The sequence below is a fragment of the Anoplophora glabripennis genome, unplaced genomic scaffold (assembly GCF_000390285.2).
Source record: "Anoplophora glabripennis isolate ALB-LARVAE unplaced genomic scaffold, Agla_2.0 scaffold1715, whole genome shotgun sequence".
NCBI lineage: Eukaryota > Metazoa > Arthropoda > Insecta > Coleoptera > Cerambycidae > Anoplophora > Anoplophora glabripennis.
The window spans coordinates 2,762-24,253 of NW_019417789.1; the positions used below are offsets into that span (position 1 = coordinate 2,762).

At 33.7% G+C, this 21,492-nt stretch overlaps 1 protein-coding gene across 1 annotated transcript; it reads right to left on the bottom strand.

Moving 5' to 3' along the window:
• Window positions 1–602: 602 nt before the first annotated feature.
• LOC108915956 (macrophage mannose receptor 1) lies at window positions 603–21,181 on the bottom strand. The gene is made up of 4 exons (XM_018722120.1): window positions 20,964–21,181; window positions 16,355–16,437; window positions 7,614–7,731; window positions 603–1,023 (listed from the first exon to the last, which is right to left on the bottom strand). Exons 1-4 carry the CDS (start codon window positions 21,034–21,036, stop codon window positions 665–667), a joined length of 633 nt encoding a protein of 210 aa, XP_018577636.1. The 5' UTR covers window positions 21,037–21,181; the 3' UTR covers window positions 603–664.
• Between the last annotated feature and the right edge of the window lie 311 nt (window positions 21,182–21,492).

Sequence of the window (21,492 nt, forward strand, 5' to 3'; positions counted from 1 at the left end):
GTTTTTAACAATAGATTTTCAAGTATCGTACTGTTGTGACTGATGATTCAGATGGATTTTGTTTTAAACTTGCTTAAAAAATTTTTTGATTCAAATCTCAATTTTGTAAGTATAAATTAGATTATTACTTGTTGTTGTTATCAATGTATATTCCATTATAGTTTCTCCTGAGGGCGGAATAAATTTGTTCCGAAAGCTCGAGTAATAAAAAAGAGTACACTTAAAAATTTTGGCTTTGACTGCAGACCCGACTTTATTTAGAATTTTGTTAGTTAACTTAGACAGTCGTCTAACGCTTTGGCAATATATATATAAACACGATTTAATTTTGTATTATTGTGATTGGATGTATCTTCCAAGAGTTAAACTTTTCTAGTCAAAACATATTGTTTGGTCCTAGATTTCAAAAGAAAAGAAATGTGCGCGGTTAAATTTGCGCTTTTTAAAGGTAGTGGAACCTTTTATCCGGTATAACAGTGTTCGGGGTTCGGTTATGTCCAACACTCCTCGACTTTAACTTGCTGAGTTTCAAGGGTATTATTATTATCCTTTTTGTTTTCAATTTATAGTTACGATGAATGGAAGCAATAGAAAAACTTATCTGTTCTAGCTTTCCAGTTTATTTGAAGATTCGAAAACATTCACAAGATATTATTTATTTAATTCAAATGGCTTGTATATTATCAAAGCGGGGTTCAATCGAAAGGGAAGGATCAGTCGACGTTGTGTAAGTGACGGGAGTCATCTGATGATTGCTGACGTCTACGTTTACAGTTGTAACAGGTTTTGATTCAAAGCTCTCTATGTAGGGCTGTTCACAAATAAAGAAAAGTCTGGTATTGCATGTCCAGATATTCTTCCATTTACCATTGAACTTCAAATACATACAACGTGGAGACCAGAATAGATTGATACCTTCATGTAGAGGTATCCAGTTGGTATAAATCATGGGTTGATTATCTCCCCAGGTCCAGACGTTGTTGGCTTGTCTTTTTCCGGATGTCCAGAAGTATTTTTCGAAAACTAAAAAAATTCTCTATAAATAATATTACAAAATCATATTCAATTAAGCTCAAAATGAATATTATAGTATTTCCAGTTTCGATACCGTTATTAGGATTTACAGGTATGCCCTTTTGGGGCAATAAGACAATGTGTTTAAGATGGAAGTGTAAATGCGTGATAGGAATATTATAAATAAAAATTATTTGCATTCAAAATATTAAACAGTAATATTAAATTATTTATTAATATATGTTTACCAGTGAAAATCAAACTAATTATTCCAATGAATCAAATAGAGGGTGTCACATAACGAATGTTACATACTTTAGGAACCCAAATGGTGTCGATTTAACCAAACTCCAAAACTCAGTTAACCGATTTAAGCAAAATTTGCTCTAATTCTTTGGAAATAACTACGTATCCATAACAACATGTGTTTTGCAAAAGTTTGTTTCTGAAAATGCCTCGTTACAATGAATTTCAGAATTATGAAATAAGAGACATGATAGTGGTATATTACGTACAGGAACATTTTAGTGGACAGCTGCTAAGAGAACATAATATGAAGAACTTCATCCGAATCGCAGACATTGATTGCTTCTTTATTCTCCAGATAAAGAGAAACTGGAAACTTTCGGTCTAATTCACGAAACGGAAAATATGTTCAAAGAAGGGTACAAGATGAAGAACAAATTCTAGAAAGAGTAGAAGAAAATCCCAAAATTAGTATTTGTCATTTGTCAGCAGTCACAAGAGTTGGCTGCAAAACCGTTTCACCTACACGCAGCAGTTACAATGTTTCCATTTTCACCCTGTACAAAATTTACTTCAACCAGACTGCCCGCTGAGATTAACATTTTGCGAACGATTTCTCCAGTTATACAGGGCGTCCCTGAAAAGGATGGACAACGCTTGATCACAGGTTCCTTGAAAGAAAATAAGACTATTTAGCCGAACTTACCTATATACAAAAATGCACTCCTACTGAGATATAGCCTTCTAAATGTTGAATAGATAACCTAGTTTTTTTCAAATAATTTGAAAACTATTTTTCTTAAAAACTTCAAATTTGGTACAACATATTTTTTTTATATAAAGGCAAAGTAAATAAAGAATTTGGTGATAATACATACACAGGATGTTCTTTCTAGTGCCTGTACGCCACTGGCTATCCCGTAACTTTTTTTGTGTATGCGCCAATGACGACAGAATTTATATTTTAAAAAATAAGCACTATTTTAGAAGATTTTTCACCTATTACAAAATTTTGATATCCTTTATGAATTTCGAGTAAAATTACGTTTAAATCAAATAAAAAACACGTATATTCACAGAGGGTTGTAGTATACTGAACGCCCTGTATGATTTAACCTAATAGGAACATACTCACTGCATACTTCATGAAGAGAAACTAAGCAACAGCAAATTTTGCTCCAATCGGTTAACTGGGTTCTGAGTTAAGGAGAAAACAAGAAATAAAAAAGAAATTTTAACACCTTGTATATTTTTTGCAGCATTTTTTGTTTAAGCAAGTTTCGCCAAATCGACACCTTTTGGGTTCTAGATCTAGAAGTATGTAACATTCCTTAGGTGACACTCTGTATAAATGCCTTTGAGAATTCGTACGAATACGAAGATAATAATACTGAATGATTTTGAGTTTTTTTTTCTTTTGGAGGTAGGTCTTTCAACAGATGACTATCTAAATTAACCCAGTTCAATTCTTGAACCGCGCCTTTCACACTTCGACTACCGCAACCCCTATTACTGCGTAACTACATTTTATAACTTTAACTAAAATTGTCTATAGGCCGATCTTTTCATCTATTGAGTAAATTTAACTGAAAATTTCACAATAGTATTTTTCAGCCAATTAAAGGCCTGTATTTTGTAGCGTTACTATAGCAACTAAGAAAATTTCCGAAAATTTTTCTCTTTCTTGGGGTAAGGAGCATGAAATTACATTGGAAATTTTTTGACATTTATAAATAAAATGACATTTATATTTAACTTCAAATTTATTCTATCATAATTTAATAAGTACAAATCATTTATAAATAATTATTTACCAAGTATGTATTTTTAGTAGTTTTAATTAAAGCGTCCAAATGTTGCTGAAATTCCTCAGCCACGTCTTCTTTTCTTAATGGAGAATAAACAAGCACACATTCACTAAAATTTATAAAATGTCTATGTTTCAAAAAATAAATGTAGTAGTTTGAAACAATCTTATTCTGCTGTGATCCACGAAGAGCTCCATATTTCTTACACACAAGAAGCAAATGATTTTTAATAATCCCAAACAAGTTTGGCGAATAAATTTCTGGCCCGCATTCTTGTAATAAATACATTAAAAATTTTAGGTTCCGATGATACATTTTAATTTCACTAACTTTTTTACAAAACTTGCATAAAACGTATTTCTCAAACCGCTCCATTTTTCAATTGTACAACGCAACGATTTTAAAGAAAATGGTCAAATAACGTCAAAAGTCACGATTACCTTGTTTGACATGGATTCCATGGCCTTCTTAATAATATATACATATGAATTTTATTGATAGTGCTTAAGGTTCTTTGTAAGAAAATATATTTCTACCAACTTTAGTAAAATGAGTATGTGGAAAACTGAGGGATTGATCTACTATCGACTTATTTTTTATTATTTTGCTTAACTAAAGTCGGTTAGTTGTATTTTATTTAACCTAATGTTATATGTATGTAAGTTACTTTGATTATATATACTGCTTCAAGTTTTTTTGCAATAAAATATATTTTTACCAACTTTAGTACACTAAATTTTTAGAAAACTGAAAGATTGAACTACTATCAACTTATTTTTTATTATTTTGTGTAACTAAAGTTCACCACTTATACTTTATTTAACTTAATAAAATATGCATGTGAGTTTCATTGATACAACATAGTGCTTCAATTTCTTTGTAAGAAAATATTATTTCAACCTACTTTAGTAAAATGAATTTTTAGAAAACTGAGTATCTGAACTACTATCGATTTGTATTTTATTATTATGTGTAACTAAAGTTCGTTACTTACATATATCTAATTTAACTTAATAATATAAGCATATGAATTGTATTATCATTACATAGTACTTGAGGTTCTTTGTAAGAAAATATATTTTTACCAACTTTAGTACACTAAATTTATAGAAAACTGAAAGATTGAACTACGATCAACTTATCTTTTATTATTTTGTATAACTAAAGTTCGCTACTTATATTTTATTAAATTTAACCTAATAATATATGCATGTGAATTTCATTGATACTACATACTGCTTAAGGTTTTTTGTAAGAAAATAATTTTCTACCAACTTTAGTAAAATGAGTTTCTAGGAAACTGAGAGGCAAAGCTACCACCGACTTATATTTTATTATTTTGTTTAATTAATGTCGTGTAATTGCATTTTATTAAACCTTATATAATGTATGTGAATTTCATCGATACTAGGTTCGAGTTTCTTGTAAGAAAATATGTTTCTACCAACTTTAGTAAAATTAATTTGTAGAAAACGGAAAGATTGACCTATTATTGACTAATTGTTTGTTATTTTGTGTAACTAAAGTCGTTTAATTGTATTTTGTTTCGAGTTCCTTGTAAGAAATTATATTTCCACCAACGTTAGTGGAATGAAGTTGATCAAGAATAATTGATCATATATTATAATAAGATTTGAACTACCACCAACTGCCTTATACTTATTTTGCACAACCAAATTTGGTAGTTTGTGTATTATTTAACATAATCTTAACTGATGTTAGAATAGAAATTTAGAACAAATTTAGAAATATGACCGTCGAGATTGATATCTAAATACCTTATTTTCATAAATGTAAAGAAAATAATTGTATCACCTGTTTAAAATAGGTATATTACGCACTAAAGAACAATATTAATTATTATTACTGTTATTTTGATCAGTACTACTATAATTATTATTTGTAACATTAAATGTACAGTTATTATAAGTTATAACTGATGATTGATTTGCATGTGATTGCATCATTTTTGATACTGAAACATTGGTACAGCTGCCTTTTGAATTACACCGCATAGCTTCAACAATTTCTTTATGATGTCCTTCATCAATCTGTAAATAAGGTTTTATCGATTGACTGCTACTGTGGCCTGTAATTTTGATCAACTGCTGTTCCCCAATTCCTTTTTTCGCCAAATTGGATACTGCAGTTGCTCTCGCTGAATGATTCGTAATTTTCACTTTTTTTGTGTCAACACCAATTTTCTGTGCAGCCGATTTAAACCATGTGAAAATCGTGTTCTTCCCCACTGGACAATTCTTGTACCATCCCTTTGAATTCCTTTGATCCCAAAACGGATTAGGAGTTAAAAACAAACGATTGGTCTCTATAGAGTTACCTCGTTTTTCCATCATCTTCCTAAAAAGACGAACAGGACATATGGTTGGATTATTTATGTTTGTGATTAGCCACTTGCTATCAGCTAACTTTCTTGAACCGCCTTGTGTTGTCTTCGAAAAAATGGGATTATACTCTATGCAACCAGTAAATTTGCCGAAATTATCAGTTTCTTCAACAAAGTATTCAATATTTGCTACTGCACCTTCTCCGCCCCTCCAGGCTAACTCATGGGAAGCAATATGAAAAAACTTTCGCTGAAGACCTTCTGGACAATCTTCATCCCAGAGTTCTACAATCTTCATATATTCAGCATCACTTAAGGCCAAGGCACTAAGCTTTCGTTTTGTTGGATCTTTTTGTAGTTTTCTACGTTTAGCATCACGTGCTGCTCTTGCATTTTTAAAGGTTATGTCAGAAAATGAATCAAATTTAACTTTAAATTCTTCGTAATACATCTCCTGTAGTTGTTTGGCAGTTGAATTCCACATTACTTTTACAACACTTTCTTTGTACTCCTCTGATTTTTTTTTCTCATATTAAATGAATAATCTTCTAGAATACTTGCCAGTTCTTCAACAGGTAGCTTTCCCTGTATATTATAAGATTTTTCATTGCAAAATTCTAGAAACTGCTTCCAAATGCTTATCTTTGATTTTTTGGTATTATCTGGCATCAGATGTTGAATTTCTTTTTTTATTATGTCCTGGTTTTCTTCTCCAAAACGAGACATTTTTCGTAAAAAAACTAAACTTTTCACAATGACACCGTGCATATAAAATGACATTTGTTATCCTTTTTGAATTAACATACAAAGCCTACTGTCTCTTCAAAACAATCAAACAATTTTAATATCTTTATATTTTTGTCGATATTTTTTAACACTTCATTGTGAAATTTTCTTACCGAATACCACTCTAGCTTCAATTAAAAACTGGAAATTTTTTCTTGCACAAGAATATTTTTTAGAAAATTCTCCCTTCTCTTCGACCCGGGAAAATTTTCAAAATATTCGTGTGCTCGAAAAAATTTCCAGTAATAATTGAAGCTCTAGTAGTATTATAAGTGATAATTAAATCTATGTCTGTCACTTTTTTCACATATGTATTTTATGAGACAGATATAGATTTAATTGGGTTATTAATTTTTCAGGAAGTGAAAAGACTGGTGGTTTATGAGACTTTGTGGAAAGCTGAAATAAAAACCAAAATTAAACTACTGTTGTTTCCAGAAAGATACATAAGTGTAACTATCTACCACCTAAGTTATCTAATTTTACATTAGAATTAATTTGGTAAAATTTTTGAAGTAAAATAAAATTGAAATTATTTACAGGTAGATAAGTGAATGGCATGTGTTAAAAGTATTCAGTTGCAATAGATATTTGTCTTTGAACGGAGTTTTACACTGTTCTAGGTTTCAGTTGTTGCCGTTGGCGGGTAATGATTCACATAGAAATAACAAGTCATTTAAATTATATCTACATTTCCCGTTTATCGTGTCTCTAAATGGTCTGTACTATGCTCCACCAGTACGGCTGGAAATAAGTCGATTTAACTAAACTTGCCTTAGTCCAAAAATTGATAATAACTTAAACCACAGGGTATAAAAGTTGAAAAAATAAATAACATTTTCTTCAAAATCTTTCGACCACTTCGAGCTAATTTCGTGAAATTTCGCATCGGCGTTTTTTTGGGATGAGAAATTCGAATTTATCGACGATTTCGTTGTGTCTTCTAGAGGGCGCCACAAGCGACCGTTAGGACGCATCTAAACTGTCAAAAGTGTTTTGTGCCACGGTGTATTTCACTTTGGGCTGGAAAAACTTTTCTGCTTAAAAAAGTATACCGTGCTAATATCTCTAAAGCCAACCGTTTTCAAGAAAAAGGCATTTAAATTTGTGAATGCATAAAAAAATTGTTTAAAATTTATTTTCAACTCCACTGATAAAAACGAAATTAGGAGCAATCGTTTGTTAGCAAAAATGTGCTTTTAAAGGAAACAGTGCCATTACAATATTAAATTTTGTTTATTTAACAATTTTAATGCAAACGGAATTGACAGAGTATAAAACATTGTTTCTAAAAACAGTACATCAATCTATCACAATCTAAACAATGTAACCAATCTAAACGATATGTCTCAAAAGATAAGTTTTTCAATGGAGCTGAAAATAACAGCATAAAAGTCAGTCTGTTATCAACTTACTGTTATGTGGATCCCTTCTAATCAAATAAGTGACGTCGTTGCTTTTTTCCTGATCCAATATGCTAACTAGTTTCATTCCATACATTTTGCAATACTCAGAAGCTTGTTCTTGAGTTGCCTAAAAGCACCAAGTGTAACAATATATCTAGGAACAGGATTACTGAGATAGAAGTGTCATCAACTCTATTCTAGGTTTAGTGATTTAAAGGTACATGCACCATGTATGGTGTTAATTTACAAACCAAGTTCTATTAATAAATAACCTTTAATTAACTTAAAATTCCTACAGAAAAATCATTTACATTTCTCAAAAATACAGCGGCTTTGGTTGCTACAAAAGTTTGTATACATGTTTATGTGAAATAGTTCGACTAATTGTTTCTTTATGTTTCCGGTGAGGAATATGGAAAAGTATTTTCTCTGTTAAATTTTTATGCACATTTCATTTCATTTCTGTTTTCATTATTTTTCTTTTGCTTTATTTAAGTAATTTTCTTTAGTTACATCGTAAAATATATAAAGCTATTTTACATTTTCTTTTTTATTGGGAAATAATTGTTCCAAAACGATCAGTCAGGGATTATTTTCATGAAAATAACTTTGCTTTACCAAAGACTACACTGGAAAAAGTAGACAAATACATAACTAAAAATACGCATCATTATATTAGGATAAACCACAATTTGAATTTTAAATATTTGGATTCAAAACTAATCAATGTCAAATGATGACAACATAAAAGTCGATACACAGGTTTGAAATTAAGATGATAGAAAGATAAAGTAATATTAAAAAAAATATAAACAATAGTTCTGGAAAACAATACAAATTTTTGTAATTAGAATATAAAAAATTATTCATAGTATATAAGAGAGTGGAAATAGGTTAAGGTGGCCATATCCCTGGCTGGAAATGGTGAAATTTCTGGCATTTTTAGGTACTGAAATCTTGAAAAGTAAAACGTGTAGAATAAAAGTAAGCACAAAAATAAAATCCTTGATGTTTTGTTTATTCATTGTTACCATTCAAATTTACCCAAATAAAATAATAACTAAAAAAAGCGTTTATAAAACATGCGTTTTATGTTATCCTAACCCCACACTTTAAGAATTATTTTCACGTACTTATAAATAAAAGTAAACAATTTTATATGTAGGACTAAGCAAGTAAATGTTACAAAAATATTTACATGTGGAGTTATATATAAAAAAGTTTGTATTTTCGAAGATTTCGGTACCTAAAACCTTGATGGTTTTATCGTTTTTTGCACCTGTTTATTCGTTTTACTGGGGCGTCTTTGAAAATACTCAGATGGCATGACATATCATTCCTATTATTTGATAAGCTTTAGATTATTCAGTTATTAAATGTTTGAAATTATTTGTCTTTGCGGAAAACACTATTTAAAGAATATGGGGCCCTTAAGTGAAATAAAAGAAAGCAAGAGAACGTTTTAAAAATGTGAAAGTGTGTGTAGGAATCTTAAAGGATAACTAGGATCAGGAGAAAAACAAAAGAAAGGAGCAGTTGAAATTAGTTACATAAAAAAAAGAGGAAGGTGAAAGAAAATTCGAAAATTGATGAATTTAGAATCAAAGTAAATTAAAGGAATACAGTGTAGAATTCAATGATAGAATTGACAGATTTATGCATATTAAAACTAAAATAGAATAAATATTACGGATAGGAAAGATTGGAAGTAAAGACTTACCTGAATAATTTTTTGTTTAAAACAAAACAAGTAATTTATAAATAATACTAGAAAGGTCGGCAAAATCCGCTGCGCGGAGTTGACCTTTCTCTCGGCGTTCGGCCCTCGGGCTGCGCTACGCTCGACATAAGTGCGGTGCTTTCCTCGCCGGTTGGTAAATATAACATTTTTTGAAACACCCTGTACTTCAGTTTTTAAACACCCTGTATATGAAAATCATCAACATCGCAACTTTATAATTATCTCTGTACCGTTCGAAGTCCAACGCAATATTTTTAGACATCCTGTGTATAAAAACCTAGGTATTTGAAAAGTTATATATTTTTCTTATGGAAAGATTTAAAATGAAAGGAAAATACGACAATAAGTAAAAAAAATTCTCAGGGATCCCGTGCGTGATTCGAACCGTCGACCTCCGGGTTGCAACGCGACATTTCTACCGTTAAGCAATTATTGCCTCTATACAGAGTTTGTTCGTATCGGTATTTGAATTTTCGTTCATAGCCGAAGTAGACAAACATTTTCGTAATGTTAAAAATTGCATTTTTCTACCATAAAATCGTCCGCGAAGGATTCGGAACGGTATAAACCATAAAAATAATCTCTCATCGTCGTACTGGAGCCGCAGGGAACGTCGGAATCGGAAAATTCAGTTTTCACAATTCTGACGTTTCTATCGCAGTGATAGTTTGTGTCAAAATATTCTTAATCTCGTCTTAAATTTCGTTACGTTTGACCTAATAAAAGTTGAGGTCGATATAGATGAGAGAGAACAATGCGACGCTACACCGGAAAGGCGTCCCGGTAGCGTATAGAGGACATCGTCGGGTCGCGGGAGCGGCCTGTACGCAAAGAGAAAAGTTCGGAACAAAGCGCGGGTGCCGGCAGTATCAAGAAAGAAAAATATGGCGCAGAAAATTGCGTTTTGAGCGAAATAATCCGGGCTTTACGGAAATATTGGGGTTTCGCGAGAGAGATGCAAGGTGCAGAACCTTTTTAAAAAGCAAATTTCGGCGTTCAAAAGTAAAAAATACGCTGCAAAAATACGCCTAAGCTACGAAGAAAGAACGAAACTCGCGTGTAAAAGCTGAGCGAACCCCCGATCGGTCCTTGGAAAAAAGCCATTAGTATTTTAAATCGACCCTCAAAACGTCCGTCGGTGGGCGTTCCCGTCGGGTTCTGTCTCTCTCCCACAGCGAAAATTTGCGTTTTTGGCCGCGGAGTCCCCGGAAAAAGTGAAATTTCACTCAGAAGACATTAAGAAATCGCCTTCAAAATATGCCAAACGGATAAAGGAAGGACGGCGAGACTCCTGGGGCCCCACCGCTCACCGCTGCGCGGCTCGCGAAGAAAGCCTTAGTGTATGCAAAATACCTCTTTTTCGTGATCGGTGCAGGACTGAAAACCAGCTGCAGCAATTAATATGTGGGAATAAAGACAATTTACGGACAGGTTTGTGTAAAAAAACTTTATGACAGGAACTGTCAAGTCTTGGTTTTCATTTACAATAAGTTGTTATTGTGGAAATTAGTTTTAGAGTAATAATATTAAAATATTTGCAACCAGTAATACAACCAACTTTATATTTTTTTTTGTAAAATAAAAATAAATAAATAAATTTATGTAAGATTGGTTAGATATAAAATAAAAACACTTTAGATTATACTATTTTATATCAATTAATAATGTCAATATGGAATTATTGTTTATGACGATTTGAATAACATAAAAAAATATCAAATTTGTGTAACATAATTTGAAACGTATTTTAGAAGTGGAACAAAGATTTTATTGCTATATGGAAGCGGAGGGAACATTTTGAACATTTAATAAAATAACATTCTTTCATTCATTGATATTTTGTCCTATTCTTTAAGTGATTTTATTGTCATATCCAAACCAAAATTTAAAAAGTCGTATGTCGTCGTGAGCAAAATTGAAAAAGCTTTAAAATGATGTGTCACTCAACATAGGGTGCCATTTAAAGTATAAAGATATTTTACACCCCTGCCTAAGGTGTAACTTCCAAGACACCAAAACTTACACTATCGCGTGTCCCCCTTGAAAAGAAAATCGACGTGTCTAAGTATTTTCTGTTTTTTTTTAATTTCGATATGTTTCAGGTGGGAAGTTTTAATCGGAACACCCTGTGTACAAATGTGTACTTACTGAGATTTAAAATATTGTATCTTAGCGACGATTTAATTATAAATTTAAATATTATTTATCCGACACTTGTAATATAATACTATAATTTCTTTGGTTTTCAAGGAATAATGTGGCCTATAACTCACTAGTGAGTTATAAGTCATAAGTCACTAGTGAGTTATGAAACCCTTGGTTACAGACACAATTTAGGTTGACACTTTCTGACATTGACAACTTGAAATTTTAAGTTATTTTTATTTATTATTAGAACGAAATTCTATGAAAGTGTTGGATAAAATTTTGTATGGCACTCGTGTGTTACGTCATATAAGTCACTTGGGAAAATTAACTGGGAAAACATTTCCCAGTGNATTTTGTATGTCACTCGTGTGTTACGTCATATGTCACTTGGGAAAATTAGCCCTAAACATTTCCCAGCGTGACATATATACCGTAACACACTATTACCATAAATAACTATTACGACGTTCTATTTCTGACAGGTCTAATTAAATTTAAAATAGGGAGTTAGTCTTGAAGAATGAATTGTGCAGAGCAGAATTTTCTATATAGAATCAAGAATTTTTCATATTCGAGTTAAAAATGAAATGATGTTGCCCCAATATTATATTCAATCACGTACGTACTACGAGTACGTTAAGTTCTTGTTTATAAATAAATAATTTTATAAATATTCCGTTATTATTATTTCTTAACATATAATTTACACAACGAGGAGGAAAATAGATGAACTCAGGGCTCCATTTATAGAGAAGACCCTAACCTAGGTTGGAGAAGTCAAATACTTGGGGTAATCCTGGACAGGAAATTGTTTTGGGGATCACAAGTTGAAAAGATTATCGGGAAATCAGTGGCAACCCTCTTGCAAATACGAGGGTGGTCCCAGAAGTACCCGGCCTGACCTAGAGATGGCGGTAGTTGTTTGAAAAATATCACTGTATTAGAGAGTACATAATCTATAAAGCATATGTTTCAAGTTTGAAGACGCCATGTTATTTAGTATTTGTTTGACAGCCATCAATAGTGAAATAGTGTGAAAATGGAGAAAATTGGTCATTGTCTTGATGAAACAACACTTTCTTCTTAGCCAAATGAGGCCGTTTTTGCTTGTTTTTTTCGCTTCTGATGCAATAAGTTTGCATAATACTCGCCGTTGATAGTTTTTCCTTTTTCAAGATAATCAATGAAAATTATCCCACGCACATCCCAAAAAACCGACGCCATGACCTTGCCTGCAGATGGAACGGTCTTCGCCTTCTTTGGAGCCGGTTCTCCCTTTTCAGTCCATTGTTTTGATTGTTCTTTTATTTCGGGTGTGAAGTGATGGACCCATGTTTCATCCATGGTTACGAAACGGCGCAAAAATTCTGCATTGTTGCGGTGAAACTTCGCTAAACACTCAATTGAAACATCTTCACGACACTGTTTTTGGTCGAGTGTGAGCAAACGCGGCACCCATCTTGCACACAGGTTTCTCATGTCCAAATTTGTAGATAATATGCGATGTACCGCACTTTTTGAAAAGCCTACTATGTCTGCTAGCTCGCGCACTTTCAGTTGACGATCATCCAGTAATGCTTTGTGGATTTTCTTCACCATTTCTGGAGTTGTCACCTCATTTGGTCAACCACTGCGATTCTCATCTTGGAAGCTCGTACAGCCTCGTTTAAACTCTGCTACCCAATATTTTACTGTTGTAAACGAAGGAGCAGACTCGCCCAGAGTAGAATCTAGTTCAGCTTTTATGGGTTGGGCTGAGGCCTTTCAAATACAAGTATTGTATCACATAACGATGACCAATTTGCTCCATTTTCACAAATTCACTGAAAACGTTCACTATTGATGGCTGTCAAACAAATACTAAATAACATGGCGTCTTCAAACTTGAAACATATGCTTTATAGATTGTGTACTTTCTAATACAGTCATATTTTTCAAACAACTACCGCCATCTCTAGGTCAGGCCGGGTACTTCTGGGACCACCCTCGTAAGGAAGGTAGTGGGTAAAAACTGGGAACTCAATCCAAAGGTGCTTCACTGGGTGTACACACAGCGATGGTCAGAACGAGGTTACAGTATGGGTCCTTGTTTTATGTCCGATTGTGGACCGGGTGACGGTAACCATGCAACTATTGAGGATCCAAAGGCTTGCCTGCTTGGGTTCGCATTAATATACGTACTGTACTGTAATAGGTGCAATGAGGACGACCCCAACGGTAGCATTAGAGGTCCTCCTGAAGTTGCCGACCCTCTGTACATGGATTGTGAGGGAGGTGATGGCGCCATAACTAAAGACAAGGGACACAGGCGGTTGGAAAGCAGAAGGACGGGTCGAGAGTCACGCTGCCAAATCCCTAAGGGAGATCCCAATATCTGTCATAAGGGTTGCTAGAGCAGGGGATCGGCTGAGGTTAGGAAGGAGGTATGTCACCACCTTCCCCTCGAGAGAGCAGTGGAAGTAGGAAGGTGATATGTTCCCCCGGGATCTTTAGTATATTTTGGATGGATCTCGGGTGGTAGATTCATGAGCAGGAACATCTGGATGATGGTGGCATCCAGGAAAGTATTTTATAGGGTATACACACCACAGTTTTTCAGGTTTAGGTTTTCGCTATTTTCATGGAGGTTAGTAAGTAGAAGTAAGGAATTGTTTAAAGGAGAGGATTTTTATCTGTTTGGATAGTCAGGCCGCGATCAGGATGGCTAGTTCCCTGACGACAAGGTCCGTCCTTGTTCAGGAGTTTGGCGACACCCTGGAGTTACTGGATAGACGTTGAGAGGTAGAATTGGTTTGAGTTTCGTATCATATGGATATCCCCGGTAACGAGAAAGCAGATCAATTGGCTCGTCTTGGATCCAGTGGGCCTGGCCAGTGACCTAAACCAATCCTCGAAATCAGACGAGGTAACATTATCGGTGCCCCTATAAATGATCTTATCAAGCATTAGCATTAGGTAATAAATAAAGTCGAGATGGCTGCTGAGCATTGCTCGGAGAGTTCTAAATCAAATGGTTGGTTTCTTGACAGACCATTGCAGACTTAGAAGCATTTAAGTTTAGTACGTATTGGGGAAGACCCTTCATGTCCGAAATGTGGAGAAGGCGAGGATACCCCTATCTTTTGGAATAATGCGTAGTCAACTAAAGAGTTGCAAGAAGATGAGGTAAGGGACCTACATGGATTAAAATCCTGGTCTTCATCAGGGCATCAGGAAGATTCGAGGAGGGTCGAAGGCAGAGAGGAGATAGGTAATTCGACGGCGGGGCATTCAAAAAGGGCCCACTAAAGCCGCTCCCAACTTGCTACTACCAAAATCTGAACAACTTTTATAGATGTTAATTTAACATATCAGTATTCTAAAAATGGAAAATATTTAATATCAGGGCTTCAGGAAGATTCGAGGGGGGTCGAAGACAGAGAGGAGATAGGTAATTCAACGGCGGGGCATTCAAAAAGGGCCCACTAAAGCCGCTCCCAACTTGCTACTACCATAATCTGAACAACTTTTATTGATGTTAATTTAACATATCAGTATTCTAAAAATGGAAAATACTTAATATCCTCAATAAAAAATAGTTTCTGGTTACCCACCGGGAGCGCTGGAACTTTTAAACAAACTCAGTACTAGAGCTTCCACTCTATATGTATAGATAGTTTATATTTTGTGTTCAGCGATTAAAATTATTTTCAACAGTTTTATTTTGTCCTGCAAATATGGTTTAAATGTGATTGCTTTTGTCTGTTTCCATAGCCACAGCTATAAGGTATTTATTTTATAATTACTGATTTCTTCTTTTAATATTTGTAGCTAATAAGGACTTAATTTCACACAGCAATTAGAAACACATCCTGAACCATTTAATGAAAAACTTGCGGTGTCTTTTAATTTCCTTTTAACGGTATCATTTTTTTTTCTTCAAAATTTTCGCATTTCTTTTGTTTATCAAATTCTTGCTTTTTAAGATAACATTGGGCGTAGCTAGGGGGGTAGGGGTGTGCACGGCCCTCCCCAGAAAGCGCTGCGCCCATTCCAGAAAAAAGATGATATTATTATCTTTGTCATATCAATAAGACGGTGACTGCGTGACTTTTTTTTTAGAATCAAATCAAAACGTTTTTTTTAGAGGCCTCCATATAGCTTACAGTCCTGGACCCAACCCAAGCAAAAATTGTAGCCGAGTCCAAGTCTATTATAATATTTACAGGTTGTGAAGTTCCTATATCATACATATAATGCATTCACAAGGTAGGTATGCAGTAAATGCAATTTTTTTTATTTTGAACATCATTTGAGCATGCAATTGACAAAAATTTCTGAAAAGCATTGTAAACTTTCAAGAAAATTTATGGTATTTTTTTATATGTCTACTTTTTCCAGTGTGAGGTTTTTAGTTAGGTAAAACTATTTACATAAAAAATAACCCTTGACTGATCCTTTTGATTCGATTCATTTTTTAATTTTTTTCACAGTTCCGATATATCCAAATAAAATGATATCCAACAAAAAAAAGTTAGTATCGTTTTGATTCATGAAGAAGATAAAACCCTTGAAAGCGTTCTGAACTAATATAATTTCAGTATACTCACCACGAATGTGTGAATGTTTATTACAAATATGAAAATTAACTGTACCTTTTGATTTTATGTTTATTTGTAACTTTTCAGTAACACATTCTCTTTTTATTTAAAAACTCAAAAATTTGCATAGTAAAGCAAATTCAATTAAACTTTTTTCCATTTCCATTAAAAACAAACTGTTAGGAACATTTTTTTCTGAAATTCACATTAAAAATGGGCTGAATATTCAATACAATACAATGCCTTAAAGCATAATTGATTTAATAAATTCTTTTGCTCACCTTGTAATTGCTGACCCAATATTTTACATTATTTATGATCGTTATAGAAAAAGTGGGATTCGTTGGATGGTACCCAAAAAGACCTGTAAGTAAAATGTAAAATAAAAATTCTAAAAAAAAAAATAAGGACGCTCTTTAACATATTTAATAATTTAATTTATATTGTCTAGTTTAATAACTGGTACCACGTTTCTTGACCAAATGAGGATCATAAGTAATACATGATGAAATGATGACATTTAAAATATTAAATGTGAAAAGTATTATGTGCTGAGATAATGCACTGAATTTCAGAATTTTTCATGATTGTAGCCTTTTTAATTTTAAAAGAAAAGACAATTAGTGATATACCCTAGTCTCCGAAAATCACTGTCTTTGCACTGGTTAGAAACACTGTTGTGTACGGCCTCTGTAGATTGCCGGTACGTTTTTAGAAACTTTGATAGTGTGGTTGCCCGAAAGCTGTGTATGAAAGCGTTGCGCCCGATTTGGGTAATTTTTTTGTAGAAATTATAACTTGAAATGTTATTTAATGGTTTATCGAAAAATCGTAATACAAGATAGGTATGCAATGCGGTGGTTGCGATACGAATTCTTAATAGTCTGTCGAGTACACACGCAGGCCATGCAACTACTCTCTGGCTAAATAACTGCGAGAACCCTAGGTTGGTGTTCGCACACCGGCTGGGAGGATTCCGCTAGGTAATCCGTTGTACGGTCTGGTATAGTACTTTTTGATCAGGAAAAAGCGCGCCCTTGAATGGTACGGTAGGTCTGAAATTAACTTGTGTTAAGACCGACTCTCATGTCTGTCAAGGGTGCGAATTTGAAGTCATCTGGATGTTGGTTTTTTCGCCACTTTTTGGAAAGCGGGGCGAAATTTTTCCGCTTTTGGCTCTCATGGGTGTCCTCGGGGAAAGAGTGTCACACGTTGTCCTCGACATCCGAGAGAACGGAGGACTCTCGGGGGTAATCTTCTCATCAGGGTGACTCGACGATGGAAATTTAGAAATTTAAGTGAAAAAAGTAGCGCTCGATCGTACGCCTGCCTGCATGGTCGTGGATGTGTCTCTGACGATTCTGGAGGTATCGTAACGTCTGCGGAGCCTCGTGAGAATTCTTGGAAAGATAGGTGAAAAGCTTCTTTATGCGAATGGAGCTGCTCTACGTGGTTAATGTTTCTGGTTTGTGATAGGAACTGCGCCATATAGGCCTCTCTTGTAGAAATATTGAGGTTATTATATAGTATTTTTTTGGCCCTCTTCTTTCTTCGCCGGTTCGTCTGTGTAAATCCCCGAGGGTGTTGTGTGTCGGTAGCGGGCGACCCGCGCCATGCGCGACTTGGGTGGTGCATTTGGGTGAGGTCGTGCTGCTATGAAGCTTAGGAAACGAACTGTTAAGGGGACCCTTAGGCTGGCGCGGAACGGGAAATGGTAGTTGAATTTGCGACCGTTTTCATGGTCGCTAGACCCGAGGTAGGTTTTGGTGGAGTTTGTGTGTTGTTGTTTTCGTTTCTTCTGGCGATCCAGGAATTGATGTCCAGGCGTTTGCATCTGCCGGTAACCTCTTCGGGTCTGTGTAGTCCACCACGTTTCGGATCAGCTGGTTGCTGTGGCTAGGATAGCTTTCTCGCGTACTGCCTAATCCCTTCCAGGGCAGGCGACAATCCCAGATCTCAGCAAATGTTGCTTTTGCGGACCAACCAGGGTGCCCTCGTCGCGTAACGGAGGGCTATATTCTGGACGTCTTGCATCCGGGTTAGGTGTGTCTCCCCATGCGGTTCCAGCGTACGTCATTTGTAGGTGCCAGACTGCTTGGGTGAGGGTTAGCTTATTGTTTGTCCTGTTCCTCGTACTTGATTAAATATATACATAATATAACATATACATAATATGTATATATTGAGATATAAATATGCTTAAGTATGACGTATTACTAACTATAAAATCCACTGTGGGCTACCTGAATATATTCGAAAAAATAGTTTACATCAAACACTGCACCAATATCTTACACCTCATTGCGTCAGGCTAGATTTCCGTTTAAACAATAATAAAAATATAAAATTATATTATAAATATTTAAAGCAAACATTATTAACAGCGCAGTACTCCTTCATAAGCGTGAGAAGGTCTTGAAGTCTATCACAATTATCGATATCTGATAATATGCGCTATACAACTTGAAAGATTCAGCAAAGAAAAGATTTGTTTACAAAAAAAATTAAAAGGAATGCCCTAGGATTTTAGACCTTCCAATGTGTATATATAGGCTGTTACAAATTCGCTTCTCACTACAGGGACCTCGGAAATGGTAAGAGGTATGAAGTAGCTTAAATGGGGGCAAAGTTGCATAATCAGGGGATCAACATTATGCCTCTAAAAAATCAATCAATGATTAGTTTTTGGAAATATTTGAAAAAAAAAAAACGAAATTTAGGAAATCCGTTTTTGTTTCATTTCAGCCTTATTGAGGTGATATTGAAAAAAGAACAACACTTTCTCATGGCCACTTTCGGCCCTGTATCGAATGACATAATACATTTTTATATGTAACACTTCATCTCTCCAGGATCATCATCAACTTCATTTTTTTAAATACGACCCTAGAAATTTTATTACATTTTTTGCAAACCTTCATGATCCACAATACTGTACTGCCTCAGTCCGAACCAGATTCAGACGTTTTGTCTCGTATTCATTCCAAATTTATCTAAATTTTTTATTTAGATTTCTTTGTTTATTGGATTATCGTACACTGTAAGTGTCGATAGACCCTGTGAAATACATCTAGTTATTTAAACTATTACCACCACGCGTTGCAATAAAACATTTATTATTATTAACTATTACGATGACTTACATACATAACTCAATAAGTTGTTGCGTCAAAATTAAAACATTATTACAATTTTAATTTTATTATGACAAATTAATTCTTAAAAATGCATATGAACAACCAAAGTCAAAATATTATTCTGTAAAAAATTTCAGTAAATGTTCAAAAATATTTTAGTTTTGGCAAAGGTTAAAAATGAAGGTCAGCGTAATATTATCGGAAATTATTATATCTGTAACCGCAACTGTGAACGAGCATGTCTGATGTATTTGTACGAATATCCTGAATAAAAAAAATAAATCGGAGTTTGCTTGAATTTTGAGCACTCGAGAGCCTAGAAATAACTATGGACACGGGAATAAAACTCTAATAATGTTTTATTTTAATGTGTAGTGGTAATAGTTTAAATGACTAGATGGAATTCACAGGGTCTAACGACACTTACAGTGTACAATAATCCAATAAACAAAGAAATCTAAATAAAAAATTTAGATAAAGGGTCTCACCGGGTGTCTTCAGTGTGTTGCTTGTTGATAGAAATAACTTTTGACCAATTATCAGAGCTCTATCTTTGCTCATTTTTTAAAAAATGGGGTTGCAACCCTTAACTTCAAAATCATTTTTCTATAAAACTATGATAGATATTTGAATAAATCTAAAGGCATATGAAAGCTACTGATAAGAATGATATTGCATATTTTTTTCATAGTTTTTCAACTATATAAACAGTGAGAAAAAAAAGTTGAAAAAATGAAGGGTGGTTTTTTGTGGCTATTTCTCGAGATACACTAACCAAAAAAATCACGTAGAATCAGTGAGTCTTAAGCTACAATGCATAGCAGTTACATAGATCTGCGATGGGTGGATCATATTCAAAATAATCATTTTATGTTGCTAGGTACAGTATTGTGAACTGATACTTGTTAGAACTTTAGAATATACCACGACAGTGATGTGTGAGATCTTTGTGATGTTGCAATATTTGTGTAAGTTTTAACTGACGTATTACACTTACAGATGTTATATAAAAAGATATCGGTATCCGATTTTGTCATAATTAGTCTGAAAATTAAATCTTTATAGTATGCCTGTAGACTCACAATGGTACGAATATTGTATCCCAATGTCACCTTGGAACAAATGGAACAAAATCAATTGCGCGTGCGCAAGCTATCAGCTGATCCAGTCTAGCAGAGGTTAAGTTCTACATTGTTCATGGCTGAATGATTCGTTTCTATATTTTAAAAATAATTATAAATAAATATTTAATATGTGACCGAAGATTTTATTGTATGTTGAAAATTAAAAAAATCATTATTGTGAAGACTGGTAAAAATATTCGACATTACATATATGTACTTTTCACATCAATTGAAGCTATAATAAGGCTAGAGAGTATATTATTCGATTGGATATAATTTTGCATATTTTTTATTTTGTTAAAGTCTTTATATTATTGTAAAATGGAAAACAATAGCGGTATAGCTATTTCCAAAATTTCAGTTTTTTTCAAATATTTCGAAAACTAATCATGTTAGCCTTGATTTTTTTGAGGCATAATGTTGGTCCCCTGATTACGCAACTTTGCCCCCATTTTAGCTACTTCGTACCTCTTACCGTTTCCGACATGCCTGTAGTGAGAAGCGAATTTGTAACAGCCTGTATATTCATACATTTTCCTTAGTTTAATGTATATATTATTATATAAATAATTTTTCGAGGAAATATTTCAGTTCAGTATAAAAATAATAAATACACATATTATACTTACCCAATAGATTGCAAGTTGCACGATAATCCCACAAATAGATAGAGAAAAATAATATAAGAGTAACCCAACGCATCTTTATTTTTTATGAAGTAGAATGTATAATTCTAGCATAAAATATTTGAAATTCCGTTTATATTTACTATAGGTTTGTTTCTATAGCAGTCTCAAACTGTTTTCAGGTACTCTCAGCGACTCTGATGCCACAAATAAATTGGTCCGATGCTCTCAACTGGTATATATACACACCGTATATCTTTGCTTATTATTTTTTTTGTGGCGAATGCGTACGAACAGATAAATAAATTGTCCAAAAAATTAATTTCGTTTGTTTATTGATAAGATGCACTATTCAGTATTGACCTCAAAGATTAATCTCAGAAAGGTTATTCCGTCAATAGGTATTACCAGAAAAAAATTATTTTCGTAATTCTACGAAATCTCTGAATTTATCGTGTTAACTTATTTCCTTAATTAATTGGAATAATAAAGAAATATTGGTTAAATAAATAATCACCTTTGCTATTCTATT